This window comes from Sebastes umbrosus, chromosome 1, assembly GCF_015220745.1.
Source record: "Sebastes umbrosus isolate fSebUmb1 chromosome 1, fSebUmb1.pri, whole genome shotgun sequence".
In the NCBI taxonomy this organism is placed as follows: domain Eukaryota; kingdom Metazoa; phylum Chordata; class Actinopteri; order Perciformes; family Sebastidae; genus Sebastes; species Sebastes umbrosus.
Window position 1 is genome coordinate 10,115,679 of NC_051269.1, and position 17,416 is coordinate 10,133,094.

Consider the following 17,416-nt stretch of genomic DNA (forward strand, 5'->3'; position numbering starts at 1 on the left):
TTTGTATGTATTTCATTGTTTTGATTGGATTGTTTTGTTTGGTTAGGTTTTTCTAAACATTGTGTGTACTTCTTGTTGTTTAACTTTTGTTGTATTTTAAAAATGATGTTAGTTTAGATCTTTCTTCCTTTTTTGTTATTGTTTTTTCCCCTCCTGGGTTGGGAGGAGGTCCTTTATATATAAGCCTGTAAGGCTTCTTGACCTCTCCTGACACATTTCTTTTTTTTTTTTTCATTGACTGGATTTTGTGCAGTTTTATATATGTGCAAATAAATGAATAAATAATAAAATCAAATAAATAAATGTGGGTTTAAATGTCATACCAAAAATTTGTTTTCATGATTTGATGTCAGTGTTTTGTATTCCAGTGGGAGTTTTGTGTATTTGTTCTTATGTTTTTGGTGAGCTAAAGACAATTGTCCACACTGCTGGTCAATATAGCTCTATTCTATTGTGTCATGTCTACATGAGTACAGTTATTTACTGGTGACATTTTTAGTTGTAGATATTCCCAACTTGGGTGAACTCACATCTCCCCCATGCCACCATCATTTCTTTCTCAAAATAGCCTACAGATATGGACTTTGGTTCAGCTTGCTGTGCAACTATGCAATTAAAATCAATTAGTGAATTCATTTAGTACACTGGTATTTGTCTTGCCAGAGGCAAAGGATGAACTCCTCACCTCTGTATTAAAGTGCCCAGGCAGTTTTTGTTCGCTCATGAGTGAGCAGAGAAGAGAAGCTCTCCACATTCCCGACTCTTTAACAGGTGCCAGATCTCTGCAGGCGGCACCGTGCTGGGAGCTGCTGGATCACATATAGGCTACAACAGCTAGAGAGATGGAGGAGTAGAGGAGTCCAAGAAGAGTGTGAAATATGCCACACCATCACTGTGATGCTGTTTGCTCCACTATGGAAAGCCGTTTGAGCATTTATTCCATATCCTTGATATCAGACGTCAGTGTCCTCCACTAGTTCGGTCTTTGTCAGCATTAGTTGGACATTTTGTCTTACTAGTTGAACAAAAACTCTTACTAGTCACTGTTTTTCAGCAACTAGTGGCACTTTTATCCAACTAGTTCCAACAGAAGCCTTACTAGTGAGACTGTGCACCACACTAGTAGGAACAAAGCCAAACTAGTCAGCTTTTTGACGCACTAGTGAGAGCCAAACTGCTCACTAGTTAACTAGTTAAAGCCTTTCGACCTTACTAGTCAACTAGTGCAGCTCAAAATGTTCACTAGTTGCACTACCGAAGGTCTTTTTACCTCACTAGTTAACTAATGTGGGCCAAAAAGAGCCACTAGTTAGCTAGTAAGGTAAAAAAGACTTTCACTAGTGCAACAACTGGTCAAAAGGCTTTAACTAGTTAACTAGTGAGCATTTTGGCCCTCACTAGTTAGAGACAGACATTTTGGGAAAAGTGTCAACAAGTCTATTATTGCCTTTTTCCTAACAAGTGCCTTTAATTGTATTTAGTGTGACTATTCCTATGTCTGTAACCTGCTAAGTCTTTTCATCTAGGCAAAAAACAATGTTTATTAAAATGTATGTAAAAAATACAACCTAGTGCATTAAAGGGACTGTTTGTAACTTTTTAAGCGTATAGATGTAGCGGGTCGGGACACATGTGCGCTCGCATATGCGCGTTCACGTGTGGCCGGAGCCTCTCCTCCTCTACCTGCCTTCACTGACACAGCGTGCGTTCTCGCTGTCTCGCTCCACCTCTAGACGTGAACGTGCGCTCACTCCACACTGCAGAAGAGTTAGTTTAGCTCTGAGAATATCTAGTGAATGTACAGGGGACGTTTGTGCAGAAATAAATGCTGCAGCTCCTCCAGACCAACAGAGGTTTCCCGTGTCTTGTGAAGTGACGGAGCTCCACAGAGAGAAACGTTATCGTCTCGTTACCGACCGGGTGCCGGTGTCTTCCTGTTTACTCCGGCTGCGGGCGGAGACGAGACAACACCGTTACTCGCTGCGGAGCCCCGCTGCCTCAGCCTGCACTGATGCAGGAAAAGCCAACATTAGGTTCAGCATTGATTCATGGAGAGACCTTCGTCTGGTCAGCTAACATTACTGCCAAACAGGTGAAATATAGAGTGATATTGTGGTTTTAGCTGACGTGTGTCGCCTCACTGTTTTGAGCGATGCTCGTTCATGTCTATGTAGAGCGAGCACAAGCGCGAACCGATGCTGACTTTCGTTGACTTAACGGCCACAGGTGTCGCTGTTAACAAACATTTCTGAAAGTTACAAAAAGTCCCTTTAAAACAAATCAGTAAGATGATGTAAAAGAGAGGTGAAAAACAGCTATATAAAGTATCTTTAAACAGTAAATTAACTGTAAAATACTGTGAAATTAATAAAAAAAGAAACAGTTCAAACTGTATTTTTCATTACCAGTACAAAGCTGTAAATTCCAGCGACAGTATAATCATGTTAATTTTACAGTAACATAAAGCTGCTGCCAGTTCTTTACTGTTATTTTACTGGGACATTCTTAACAGTGTGGTGTTTTTGGCATTTACCCCTCGTATCTCCCTCACCTATACAACCAGAGTGGTGAAACCCACAGAGCAGCTCCAGGGGGGTAGCAAAGGAGGCGGACCTAAAGCGACCCCCACAGTTGAGCTCCAGAAGCTCTCATAATGCTGCCCACCATTTCTTAAAAGCGCATTTTGTAGCGCGCAGACTTGGCAGAGCGACGGTCTGAATGTGCGTTAAAAAAAAACACGTGAATATAGATATAATACTACCACCTTCACTGAGAGAAAAAGAAAGAGAGAACACAAGGAGGAATAGATTCTGACCATCAGATTTTATTCCCACTCCTCATCACAGGAATTAACTTGGGAGCTTCGTGACCAAGAAACCTTTTGGTAAGTAAGACTGAACACATCTGATTCTTTTAAACAACATGTTGCTTGTTTGACATGTTTATATTTAACCGATTTTATTGAAAGGTTGAGGTAAAAGCTTGAATATGGTGTGATTTTTTCCCCCTACATCACACAGGGATGTTGTAGCTGCAGGGTAGATAATGAAAATATGAATATTTGTAGCCTAATATAATCACATGGCACACAATAGCCCTATACTGGGGGCTTTGTTTCCTATTGATGATCAATAAAGACAGACTAGTATGTTTGGTGCTCCTGCAGTGAGCGCCAATAAGTCCAGATGTCAGGACCATGTGGCTCAAGCAGTCAGTGACAGATTGTCCATCCATTGTCTGCAGCACTCGTGTTGTATTTGTGAGTTTTTCTCTGATAAATGATGTCGGATCAGCCTGTAGGTTTAGGTAAAACAGGTAAAACAAACTGCTGGATGAAAGGGATTAGCTGTAAACGTGTCCAATGTGTGACTCACAAGCAGATCTCACTTTTGTCTGGTGAAAAAGTGTTGCGCAGATGTTTCCTACTTTCAGTTTTTATCGAAAGTTCATGACTCTTTTTTTCTTGGTAGCTTGTTTTAGTTAAAAAAACAACCCATTTCCCTGCGGTTTACTCGGCCTACACCTTAATGTGTCCAAGCCACATGGCATTGAGGACACCCAAAGACAGTTTCCTTTTCCTCCCACCACCAGAAAACTAATGGCCCCAGTTTGTTCCAGATAAATAGCCCACACCACACAGTCTGCGTGAGGACATGGGTTATATAGACACCAGTAGTAGCTTTAACAACCAGTAGCAGCCTTTTAAAGCACTTGGTCTTTGTTATTGTCAGCTAAATATACCCATGTGGAGGAAGAGCGCCCTGTATGTGTGGGAAGTTAGTGCTGCAGCATTATCACTCTTCTTTGCTGACTTAGTCTATATTACATGTGATATATTGTGTTATTATTGTGCCTGACAAAAATGGCTTATAGAAGAAATGTTAAGTTTCCCTTACATTCTTCTTCATGAGTATGCCAGATATGTTCTTTTGTGATCTAAATGGTTTTCTTTGAGCAGTATTCATATTAATGTGTGCCAGTGATTTGTGATCTTATACTGCACTAGAGCTTTTACTCTTGTGTGTTATACTCTATTTTAGCTTCTATCCTATAGCTTTTATTTTTTAGCTTGTTTTTATTTTCTAATATTTATTTTTTTTTATAACTGTTTTAATTATGTCTTAATGTTCTTTTGCACTTTGTCTTAATGTTCTTGAATGTTTATGTAAAGCACTTTGAATTGCCCTGTTGCTGAAATGTGCTCTACAAATAAAGCTGCCTTGCCTTGCCTGTGACCTGCTACTAAATTTGCGGATGTCACTTTTTAGGATTAGGAAATTGTTCTGGCTATTTTCACAATTTTATAGACATGTTATTGTCCAAAAGAATAATCATTAATCAAGAAAATAAACAAATTAATAGATAATGATTGTTAGTTGCAGCCCTTTTTATTTTGTATTTATCAATACAGCTTATATTTTTGCTCTAGTTCCCTTATTAATGAAGCATACAGGGAACTAGGCCCTTTAAAGTGTAGCTGCACGCTTAAATGTGTTTTTTTTTAAACAAAATGATATGACTGAACTGTGATGAAACACATCAATGCTGGTGTTAATATTGACATTTCTTACCAAATTTATAAAATTCTGCATTTCATGGTTGAAAATGTCTCAACACGCCATCTACTGTTTTAAATCAGCCCTAATCTTTCAAGGCCAATTCTGAGATAGAGTCGACCGTTTGGGACTAGCCTACGTCATGAAATATATTTATAAAAATAATATTAACGCCCTCTAAGCATCGTCTACCGTTTTCACTTTTTCCATAACCACTGCGTGTTGCAGGTTGCTAGTTTCAATGTTTGACTGACTTGGAAAGTGGTGGGTGTGGAAATGTGTATATTCCTGTCCAACAACTGTTAAGATGGTGTGAAACAAGCCATTTAACCCCGCGTTGCTTGAATGCATGCGTTGAGTGGTTATCATGGAAAACCGTGGTTTTACTGGTGAACTTTCCAAGTGCGAGGCACTGAGAGTTAAATTAGGATTTGTTTTTGAAACAACACTGAAACCCTTTGACATATTTTGGGACGGTCCAGAGAACTCCTGTCTGTGTATTCAAGGTGGTGTTGGTCAGGGAGTATGTTTTTGACTTTGGCCCCTATCTAAACACCAACACCCTACATGGGTTTTCATGCTGGGTTCATCACAGTGGAGAATGAGCAGATAAGCTTGCCAGCGGTCAGTGACCCCGGCGTGTGCACTGATCAAAGTGGCTGACAGTTTGAGGAGGAGCCGGACAGGTGGGCGGCGTGTTGGGGCCGATGTTTTATCCATGTGGGAAGCAGCCAGCTGTTGCTCCACCGTCACACTGAAGAGACCTGTGAATATCTGCGTTTCAGTCAGTCCAAGTGTTAAGTGTCAGACACTCCAGAGGTTATAATTATCTTTGTCATGAGGCTCGTAATCTGTGGGGGCTGGACTTGACCACATCATGTGCTATTTATATTTAAGTCATTGGAAAGTCCTTTGTTGATGTTGTGCATTCAAATGGATGAATTGCATGTATTTATTTAATGAATTCTATGTTCCCTGTAGGCCCTTTAATCTTAAAGATTGTCTTTTTTGGAAATTGTCCCAACAACTTATGTTAGGTTCATCATCTTATGCGAAAGTTCAAACCTGAATTTGTTTATCTTGAGGCTGTCAGTCCGTTCAAAAAGCATCTTTTGTGATTTGTGGTGTTCTGTAGCTTAATGGGTAGAAAATGGCCCGAACGTTCCCATGAGTTGGTTCCCTCTTGAGCAAATCAGTGCCAAAATATATGCTCTCAAGTCAATATATGCTGCCTACAATATTCCACTGAGAGCCATATGTTATTACATTTGAAGACTCACAGGAAATAAATCACCATAGACTTGGCAAGATACATACTGTACTATAGCATGGACTGAATGTCAGCAGTTATATATCTGGCTCTTTAACTGCTAAATGCTCCATACGTTCACCAGCTATAGTTGCTAACTGTGTCTGCCTGCTGTTTGGTGCTGAGCAGGTAGCATACAGTGTTTATCAGAGCTGTTTCACTGAACACGGCTGCTTCCTGCGGTCAGAAACGATGCTATGAGAGAGATGAGAGTGAACCAAAGCAGTAGCTCCCGACAAACCAACGCTGTAAAGCAACACTTCTTTTCAAAACCGTAATCTGAACACGGCAGAAAATTAGTGTATATTCTGATATAAGGCTGCACGATTTTGAAAAAAATATCAAATTGCAATTGTTTTGACTGATATTGCAATTGCGATAAGGTTTGCAATATTAGAGGGAATGATCATTTTTACATCATTGTTCTCATTTTCATTGAAAAACATTAAAATGATTATGGTACGATGTTTGCGGGGCTCTGTATCAAACAAGGATGTTTTCTTAAGTCAGTAGGCAAGGACATTTCTGCAGCACGACAATATTTGATTTTAAATGGTATTTTGACACACATTTTGCCTTTAACAAATATTGCGCCTCATGTGATTTGAAAATTGCAGTAGGCCATAATGAGATTTCGATATAATTTTGATTAATTGTGCGGCCCTATTCTGATACTGGCTAAGTTTACGGTGCCTGCCTGTGCCGTATTGTAGATGCAATGGTCACACTTGACCACCATCAACATCTCTCATGTGATGTGTTTCTTTTGTAAATACGTAGAGTGCTACAGAGACTCACTGACAACAAATAGACCAGAAATACACATGCTGACAGAAACACGTCAGTCTGGAAGTTGTTAACATGTTGTTGTGCAGTTATTAACTTAAGTAACATATCAAAATAGGGATCATTTTTAAAACACCTGCGGTCTAAATCTATAAATATAGCATTTCGAATTGTGTTGACACATTAAGATGGAACTGAGCTCAAGTGTAAGAGCGGCCTGAAATGCCTACCTGGAGTATAATTACCCTGAACCTCCTGCTGCCAGCTGTCGGTTACCAAGCTAACTCTTAGAAAAGTGCCCTGCTGCTTGTCAACTTCTACTCGTAATTAATGGAAGTTAACAAATTCCTTATGGGGGCGTTGCCGGATCGGAAATGTTTAACTATTGTGTGGTTGTTTCATAAATATAGGCGCAACTCAACCGGTTCCGCACAACATGATTGATTGATGCCTTTATTCTCAGTGTGAAAGCTCTGAAAATCGACCTTGTTCCCCAAACAAATATTGTCACTTGTTCGCTGCGTAATGTTCGCGTTCTGTGTGGAAGTATTCACTACAAAAACAACAGTTCAGAAAAATATATGGACGTGTGAATTAATTGCACGATGTGTAAAGGCCTTAATAGTCACAAAATGGTCAAATTATCGTACATTATGGCACTTTTGGGCATTATTGATCATACATCGTACAGAGGGCAAAGTTATCGTACAAATACGGTAATTATCGACCATCTGGCAACACTGCCGTATGGTAACTGACGAGGGGCGTACTTTTAGTGAACAAGTACCGATCCAAACACAGCGTCTTTTTCATGCTGTACTTCCATATACCCGTACTTTTTAGTTTGTTTTCAAAATAAAGGACCAAGATGATATTTGTATAGTTGCCATACACTGAAAGGTTTATACATTTTTATAAACTTGTTATGGCCGTTGTTCCCATCAGATATATTATATTACCCATCATCTTCATTTTAGAAACTGCAGACACCAGCACAAAAATTGCAACTATCAGCGTAGAGCTACTTTCTCTCTACTTTATTTTTATGTTCAGATGATGGACAAAATACCTAGAACACCTTTCAAAAATAATGCAGTCCAGTTGAATTACCAGCCTGCAGATGCAATGTCATAAAATGAATATTATAAGGTTCACAAAGGGTCACTGCATTAGATTGCACTACATTTTACAGGTATTCCTGTGTTTCGTGTTCACCTCCTGTATTCCAACCATGACTCAGGATGTGTCAGTCGTCACCCTCATAACACGCATCCAGTGCTCATGGTTGCCTGAGCTCAAACTAATGGCCCAATGGATCTGCACCAACTTTTAACTTGATGAAGTCACGCAGCAAAGAGTGGTGGACCTCCCACGGCTGAAACCACCTCTGCAGCCAAATACTCTGAATCATTACTTTCTAAAATGTGTTTTTACACATGATAGTGATACGTTTATAAGAAGAAAAAGACATATCATATACTTCTGTTATTGTTTTATAAAAAGGCAAATTTGAGTGGTCCACCTGCCACCTGCATGTTACCTGGATTAACAGAACATAGGAGGATTGTCAGGCTGTTTAATGTCGCTCTGCAAATCATCATTTAAATGACTGAGCTTAATATTCTCAGCTAAACCTTTGTGTAAACAGTTGTGTAATATCTTCACACTCTAGTAGTGCTCCTTCCTTTTATGATCCTTTTAACGATTCTTGTCAGTGTGAGAAAGAATCAGACGAATTGTTCCATGACGACTTTAGTGGGCTTAGAGTCGTGCCCTCTTTTCTGTCCCATATAAAGTTTATTTTTGGCTGCAGTGATCAAATGCTTCTTAATGTCACATATACAGTAAATGCAGAACCATGTTCAGATGTTTTATTGCATTTAAAGCTGGCTTTACCACACAGAGACATGCCGAGGCTGTTGGATGCGGCACTATGATAGTGCAATTATAGCCATTGGTCTTCCAAATGAAACACATTGTTGTTCAAAGAAGCATGTATTACAATGTGCAGTAGTCAAAACTCTTAAGTACAGAAATACATTGTACTGTAAAGCACTCCCTCTTTTTGTTCCTGTCGCTCACAGAACATCTTGTGACATACCAACCTGTGTGTTTCATCAGACAGGTATGTCAAATATGATGGAGGATACATTAGATTTGGGTTTCTGATAAATGCTTATGTTCAAAAGTCCGGGGAAACTTTGCTCGCCTGACAAGCATCAGTGACTTGACAAGAGCTGACTTGTGATGTAGCTTATTCAGTAGTGTGTGTGTGTGTGTAATGCGTCACGCTGCTTTAATACATAAGTAGGCGGTGACGCAGAAACTATAACGTCTTTGTTAGCATGAATGTCATCAAGATCTGTTGTTGTGTGTATAATTTGAAAATTTGCATTTGAGGATGAAGGTAATTTAACCGTGCTGGCAGTGGAAACCGCGGGTCGGATTCAAACCCAGGTCGTTGCTAATAACTCAGCCTTAGTACATTTCTTTTTTGTTCAATCTACAATGAAGTTGTGCTTTGTTGACCGTATATGATGAAAAAGAACACCCTATCAAGTTTTTGTATATTTTCCACAATTTTTGGTGAATGTTGATTCTCTAGTCAGAAACTATTATTGGCAGAAGAGGAGGAGGGTATAGGGTGAAATATGACCTTTTACTCCGTTCAACTATTTGATGCAGTATCATTGCTGTTGAAGTTACATTTTTTGTTCTAGTTTGTGTCCTGAATTTAAGTATTATTTTGTGAATTAGTGTATTAATTTATCTTTCTGTCAGAATTATTTGGAATTTTATAAGGAATTTTAGTGCTACCCCCTCTTAGTCGATTAGTTGACTAGTCAGTCATTTTGGTCTTAGTTGACTAAGATTTCTTTAGTCGATTAGTCATTTTTTATGCTATTTTCATGCCGAATTACTTATTTCTAATAAACTTACAGGCACATCTCTGGTAAACATAATATTTACAGTGGTGCTTTTGTGTGACTCTTTGTGGTGAAACTCAGTTTTACAGATCTGTCGATTAAATCAACGAATCAATTAGTCGCCACAATCGTAAGAGTGTTAGTCAACTAAGATTTTTTTTTGGTTGAGGACAGCCCTAATGAATTGCAAATTATGAAAATTTTATGGCAATTCCTGCCTTACTCGTGTGTGTTTGAATGAAGATACTGTACATCCTCAGAAAGAAGAAATGAATTCCTTCTTTTTACGGATTCACACACATCCACTAACAACAGAAAACAAACCAGTGCCCCAGAATTGTGTTCATTTCACCTGTTAAAAGTTGTTTTGGAGCATTTAAAAAGGTTCATAGTTCATGAGAAATAGACCATAATAAAAACATCCCTTTCACCCGCTTTGCCACAGAGTAGAATATGTGATTCAGGTGCTGGCCGACATCGCAGGACGTGAGCATGCGTTCATCTGTCCCCGGCAGGCACGTGGCCGAGAGGAGCTGGTGCCGCCAGGCGCTGTTGGCTGAACCTCGTGCCTGTTCCTGATACATCAACACATGGGCATCTCCTCATCTACATGTGCTCGCCCACTGCCCCCCACTTGTCCCGTGCTCGCCCTATGTCCAACTGACACGAGATGAGATAGGAAATAATTGTGGTGTTTTTTTTTCCAGAAAAAAACGCTTTATAAATAGCCATTCTCTTCACTTTAACGTTGAACAGATGGAAAAATCTAACAGCTAATCACTCTTCACCCTCCCACCTGTTCAAACATTTCAAATGTCACCTAAGTCCAGTAACTCAGAATGGGACCTTTCACTCTCATGCCCCTTTAGGGACGATTTGTTACATAACACAGCTCACTATGGGCTGCAATGCAGAGTATGAGTGTAAGGTGACAGTCCTGGTGCTCAGTCGAGGACATGCTCCATGCACTTCTCATATGGACAGAGATCGGTATCAGTCAATAGGTATCAGTTAGCCACAGAGGAATTTATTCCATGTGTTTTAATGATATAGAAACAGCATGTCACCAAAATGTGTAGTTATTTAAGTTACCAAAAGGCTGATGCAGATGTTCTTTAATAAAACATGTGAACTCGTTCTTGGCTTGACAGATTTGGTCGTGTCTAGATGGTAACCCAAAAGTTGCAAAACTCTCGCGAGATGGTTAAGGTTAGGCATTGACCTCGAATAGTTAAGGCGAAGCATTGACCTTGAATGGTTAAGGTAAGAACAGGTCGTCGGGCAGCGAGTCTCAAGAGAGTTTTTGCAAGTTTTCGCAATTTGTGGGTTACCTTCTAGACATGCCCGGCAGATGGTACCTGCAAGATACAGAATCTAACCATTTTACATTTGATCTTGATCATTTGAAGTCAGCAGGAGAATATTTCAGGGAACAAAGACATGGGCGGAGAGGTAGATCAGGAGAAGCAACATCAAGTATTCATTTTTATCCATAACATTTGCAGCTTTTGCCACTCCCACAAACAATTATTTGATGTGCCCTCCTTTGAGCCACCGTTTGTACCAAGCGTCTAGGTTGTTATTGTTCTACTGGTGAAAAAAAGCCATGCATAAGTGCATAATCCACTGAAATCCACGTAAATAGACACCTGCTCCCAGTCTTCATCTGAAATATCAATATGTGTATCGTTGCACCGAGCTTGTCATTTGTTTTCTTCTTGATGTACAGACGTAGGCAAAATTGTTGGTACTCTTCCGTTAAAGAAAGAAAAACCCACAAAGGTCACTGAAATAACTTGAAACTGAGAAAAGTAATAATAAATAAAAATTTATTGAAAATTAACTAATGAAAATGAGACATTGCTTTTGAATTTTGGTTCAACAGAATCATTTTAAAAAACAAACTAATGAAACTGGCCTGGACAAAAATGATGGTACTCTTAACTTAATATTTAGTTGCACAACCTTTTGAGGCAATCACTGCAATCAAGTGATTTCTGTAACTCTCAATGAGACTTCTGCACCTGTCGACAGGTATGTTGGCCCACTCCTCGTGAGCAAACTGCTCCAGCTGTCTCAGGTTTGAAGGGTGCCTTCTCCAGACTGCATGTTTCAGCTCCTTCCACAGATGTTCAATAGGATTTAGATCAGGGCTCATAGAAGGCCACTTCATAACAGTCCAATGTTTTGTTCTTAGCCATTCTTGGGTGTTTTTAGCTGTGTTTTGGGTCATTATCCTGTTGGAGGACCCATGACCTGCAACTGAGACCAAGCTTTCTGACACTGGGCAGCACATTTCGCTCCAGAATGCCTTGATAGTCTTGAGATTTCATTGTACCCTGCACAGATTCAAGACACCCTGTGCCAGATGCAGCAAAGCAGCCCCATAACATAACCGAGCCTCCTCCATGTTTCACATTAGGTACAGTGTTCTTTTCTTTGGATGCTTCATCTCTTCGTCTGTGAACATAGAGCTGATGTGACTTGCCAAAAAGCTCCAGTTTTGTCTCATCTGTCCAAAGGACATTCTCCTAGAAGCTTTGTGGCTTGTCAATATGCATTTTGGCAAATTCCAGTCTCGCTTTTTTATGATTTGGTGTCCTCCTGGGTCGTCTTCCATTAAGTCCACTTTGGCTCAAACAGTGACGGATGGTGCGATCGGACACTGATGTACCTTAACCTTGGAGTTCACCTCTAATCTCTTTGGAAGTTGTTCTGGGCTCTTTGGTTACCATTCGTATTATCCGTCTCTTTGATTTGTCATCAATTTTCCTCTTGCGGCCACGTCCAGGGAGGTTGGCTACAGTCCCATGGACCTTAAACTTCTGAATAATATGTGCAACTGTAGTCACAGGAACATCAGGCTGCTTGGAGATGGTCTTATAGCCTTTACCTTTAACATGAAGGTCTATAATGTTCTTTCTAATCTCCTGAGACAACTCTCTCCTTAGCTTTCTGTGGTCCATGTTCAGTTTGGTACACACCATGATGCCAAACAGCACAGTGACTACTTTTCACCCTTTAAATAGGCAGACTGACTGATTACAAGTTTGAAGATACCTGTGATGCTATTTACAGGACACACCTTAGTTTAATATGTCCCTATGGTCAAACTATTTTCAATCTTTTCTAGGGCTACCATCATTTTTGTCTAGGCCAGTTTCATCAGTTTGTTTTTTAAAATGATTCTGTTGAACCAAAATTCAAAAGCAACAGCTGATTTTCATTAGTTAATTTTCAGTAAATTTTTATTTATTATTACTTTTGTCAGTTTCAAGTTATTTCAGTGACCATTGTGGGGTTTTCTTTCTTTAACGGAAGAGTACCAACAATTTTGCCTACGTCTGTATTTATAATTGAATTATACAAATAGAATATCCTCAAGATGACCCAAACAGCTTTGAAGATCTGCTAGCAGCACAACAAGCACTTCGTAAACCACATCTGTCGAGTCTCTAAAAAGCTGTCTTGGATCGTCTTGAGGGACTTGTTTATAGACACATATGGCTAAACGGTCCAGCCTGACATTTTGCTATAGATACAGTTACACAGCAGAAATAGTACCAGTGATGTGTCTGGAGAACTAATTTTGAATACAGCTACCTGATCCCAGACTTGGTCTGTACAGTTAGTCCTGTTATATTCTGTAATGCTGCTGATACACATTGACTTCCTGTAGTTGCACCTTGACTTTTACTGAGAACTGCAACAGATGGATGTGGTGTTACAGGTCTTTATCACACTTCTTAAACGCCCAGAGAACGCCTGGTAATGCTTTATTTTATGAGTGGGTGATTTTCCTAGTTTCCAATGGAAAATACTCCCTAGCTTATGCTAGCGATTAACTAGAATGAATTAACTGGAAGTCTACCGGTTCAGCATTGTCTCTATTTTCCATAAAATGAGTACCAAATCACATATTTCTTTCCAGGAAGCTTCTTATGATGATTTTTGAATCGCGTTCATGTGCTGTGCGGTGTTTTCCTCATTTGCATTATTAATACTCAGAAGGCCTTCTCTAACTTCACAACATTTTTATTTGAAACATAAGAAACATATTTGACATGTTGTGACTGAGAGCAGCAAACAAATCAGTCAAAATAGAAACCCAATCCATTTACAAAGGAAATTTATACTCTTGAATGAATCAGGTTTTTTGAGTATGATTTTGCTCAAAAGGAAATGTTTTCAGGGTCTTGGATAGATTTGAGGTTATTTTTAATTTCCTGTGCTAAATACATGTATCACAGTTCAGCTTTTACACTCTCCTTCTGTCCTTAATGACCAATTGAAAAAACATCTGAAAACATCAACCTCGTTTGACACCATGGTGGAGGGACAGTTTAGTTTGTATTGGCATTAGTCCTATCTTCACCACCACTGACGGTAAGAAGTGTAACTGTCTCCGATACGACACATTATGCAGTATAAGGGTGTACAGTCAGGTGACAGATGTATACAGCACAAAACAGTGATCATATGGGTGGAAAAACATATATGAGACTCCATAATGAGCCTCCTACTGTATTTACTGTAAATGTTAGTGGGCTGATCTGCTGTTTTCTGGTTGTTCACACACAACAGGCACATTATTTGTCATTTATAGTGGGGAAGAGTGGAACAATTTCTTTTCATCTTGTGATGCAAATCAGCCTGTTTATCACTGATAATACAAAACATAAAACAGTGGGATGAACTTAATTTGAAAATTACAAACGCGTCACATTTTGACCTCTCAGTCTCTCTGGAAATGATCATTATCAAAGTCTGGTGTTGCAACAGAAAGTATTGACATTAGGGGCTTTTACGTTTGTGGCTATGTTACGGGACATGTTAACTTAGGGCAAATTACTCACTAGATGAGGCAATGGAAGGTCTTCTTTATAGGTTTGAATAAGATTGGTCTCCAGATTTTGATTTTAAGATATTTATTTCTGTTTGTTATTAAGGCCTCTGTACCTGCTTATTGAGTGTTGTGCTTTGTTTTATTCCTCTGAGCTTTCTTTTGTAGCTGCAGTGGCATGGTATCAATGGCCCTCTTTACTTGTACAGTGTGAATAGCAGTAATAGTGATCTTCTGGATGAGAGGACCATTTGTCACAGAGGAAGCAGCTAACAACACACTATTGTCTCTCTGAGTTCACACTGTGAAGTAGTGAAGAGGATTCATTTATGTCACTGGGGAACATGGTGGGAGGCAATGACAAGTTATTAATAGTTATTGATTATTACTGTGTGAGTGATGTGAGTTTTCCCACAGAGATCATCGTTTGATTAATCGGTTGACAAATATATCTCCTTTCTCCTCAAACCACAGAAAACCCCTCGCTCATTAAGGAAAAATACTGTTGAAATGTATGATTATAGTACTACGGTAATAACTGTTTTGCAAACTGCTTTCTCAGTAATTTGAGGCCCGTTGTTGTGAGTGATTTAGCATTTTGTTGTGCTTTTATCCGTCATAAATACCACCATGTCATTGTGTGGGATGTGATCTGTAGCACTGAGAATCTGCAGCCTTGTAACATTAACTACACAAAGGACAAGAGCAAACAAAAGTCAAAAAAACTCAAACAGACCTTGACCTTTGATCGTGTGGTCTCTAGACTTGTTTGCTTTGCGCAGTACTGAAGTTCTGGAAAGCACAACAAATTTGCCATACTTTCCAACGTTTGATCTCAGCCTTTGATCGTTTACAGCTACGCACCACTCACGTTGGTGTATGTGTTGCTCAAGTTTCAGTGAACGAATTGGACGATTGAGAGAATGAGGTCTGGAAGTCACTGTGTCAACAGTAGAACCGGGTCATCGTTTCCCAAATATTGTACAGACAAATATTGGATAAAAGGATTCATGACGCTCATCATTGATCGCAGGATTTAGAGAAATGTCTCTTTATTAACACAAGAACTGTTGCTTGAGCTAGTAGTCTATAACACGACTCTTTGAAATTGAAAATGAAGTGTAAATAATTACAAATAGGCAACAAAAAAAAGCAATTACAGTCAACAAAGCTGAACTGTATAAAGCAATACAAAGAGGTAATGCTCGAAGATACATTCATAACCTTTTTACAATACAATATTTCTTTGGTGTCAAAAGTCACAGTGAACCAAAGTTATTATATACTTGCCACACTAATGTGAAAATGCAGTTTTTATCATACATTGGTCATTAAAGATCCAGTACAGGATTTAGGGGGGAGGGACATTTAACAGAAATGTAATATAATATTCATAACTATGTTTTCATTAGTGTATAATCACCTGAAACTAAGAATCGTTGTGTTTTCGTTAGCTTAAAATGAGCTCTTCATATCTACATAGGGAGCAGGTCCTCTTTACGGAGTGTTGCTCCACCATGTTTCTACAGTAGCCCAGAACGGACAAACCAAACACTGACTCTAGAGAGAGCCTTTCACATTTTTACATTAACTGAAGGCCACCGTAGTTCTCTGACATGCTTGGGAAGGAAGGGGTGAGCGGAGGGGTATTCAGCAGAGGTGGGATCAAGTCATTGTTTTGAAGGTCACAAGTAAGACTCAAGTCCTGAGTCAAGTCCCAAGTCATGAACTTTGAGTTTAGGGTCCTAAACAAGTCATAATGCGCTCTTCACCAAATGTAATGCCATTTGCTTCTCCTTCTGTAATTTTTTAACCACATGTTTTGCATACTGCAATTAGTTTTTCCTTAAACCACTGCATAGTTTTTGTACGCAAACAAAATTATCTAGGTATCATTTTTATTCAACTGGTGCTCAGTAACGTTAGTTCTTCATGGTTCTCTCTTGCAACTTGATTGGATGCTGTTGGATTGATTCAAACAAAGTGGATCTGTGGAATTAAGTGTTGACTTGCTGGGAATGAAGTGTTAACGTTAATTGATTCAGGAAATTAATTGATTCCTGGCAAACTTTTTAAATAACATAACTTTTTAATCTTTGGGCTCGGGGGAAGGTATCAAGTATTTTCAAGTTAAAAGCCTCAAGTCCAAGTGAAGTCACGAGTCATTGGTGTTAAAGTCCAAGTCGAGTTGCAAGTCTTTTTTTTGATTTTGTTAAGTCAAGTCTAAAGTCATCAAATTTGTGACTCGAGTCTGACAGTTCAGTTGGTTGCAATCTGCAACCTCACCACTAGATGCTACTACATCATATACACTGCACCTTTAAATTATTTTATAACCCCTGGAAATATGGTTTCAAAAAAGCATTTATCTATAACATTAAATATCACTAGTAAACACATAAGATTTCGAGGTTAATGTTTTGAAAAAAGTATTATTTATTAAGGATTTAACACTCAAAAACTCAACTTTTCTGCCTCATCAGGACTGTCAGGGTGCGATCTGATCAGATTTGAATGTCATTGGTGTGGAAACTTAAGCAGTCCCTTCAACTTCAAACGAACTGCACTGTACTGTACATAAAAAGTGAATGTACTGTATGTTATTCATGTCCTTTTTCCCTCTGCCCTAGATATTCAAGCTATTGAGCGACCATAAAGGATCGTCTTGATCGTAACCATACAAGCCAAAGAAGATCTGTTACAACTTGGATGATGGAGCCTACTCAGTCAGAGATGAATATCTTATCCAACGGGAAAAGCCATGACCTTGAAGGTGACTTGGGAGTGCCAATGAAGACGTTGCCAGAAGAGGATCAGTGAGTGTTCTCCGTTTATTTTAAACACAGATGAATGGCTGCCCTCTGCCGCTTACATATGGTTAATGACATTATAACACAGCATGTGTCAAGCACGTTTTATACCTTTTGTCTTTCTGTATTAGTTATACTTGAAACAACATCCTGGACTATTCAAACAACTGTCTTTAAAGTGAACT

General features: G+C 39.2%; 1 protein-coding gene across 2 annotated transcripts in view; it reads left to right on the forward strand.

The window, feature by feature from the left end:
* The first annotated feature begins 2,646 nt into the window (after positions 1 to 2,646).
* Positions 2,647 to 17,416, forward strand: part of slc38a3b (solute carrier family 38 member 3b) — a 34,547-nt gene continuing 19,777 nt past the window's right edge. For both annotated transcript variants that reach the window (XM_037776672.1, XM_037776673.1), the window contains exons 1-2: positions 2,647 to 2,884; positions 17,052 to 17,237. In XM_037776672.1, coding sequence (XP_037632600.1) covers positions 17,131 to 17,237 — 107 coding nt within the window. In that variant the 5' untranslated portion in view covers positions 2,647 to 2,884; positions 17,052 to 17,130. The remainder of the gene's footprint in view (positions 2,885 to 17,051; positions 17,238 to 17,416) is intronic.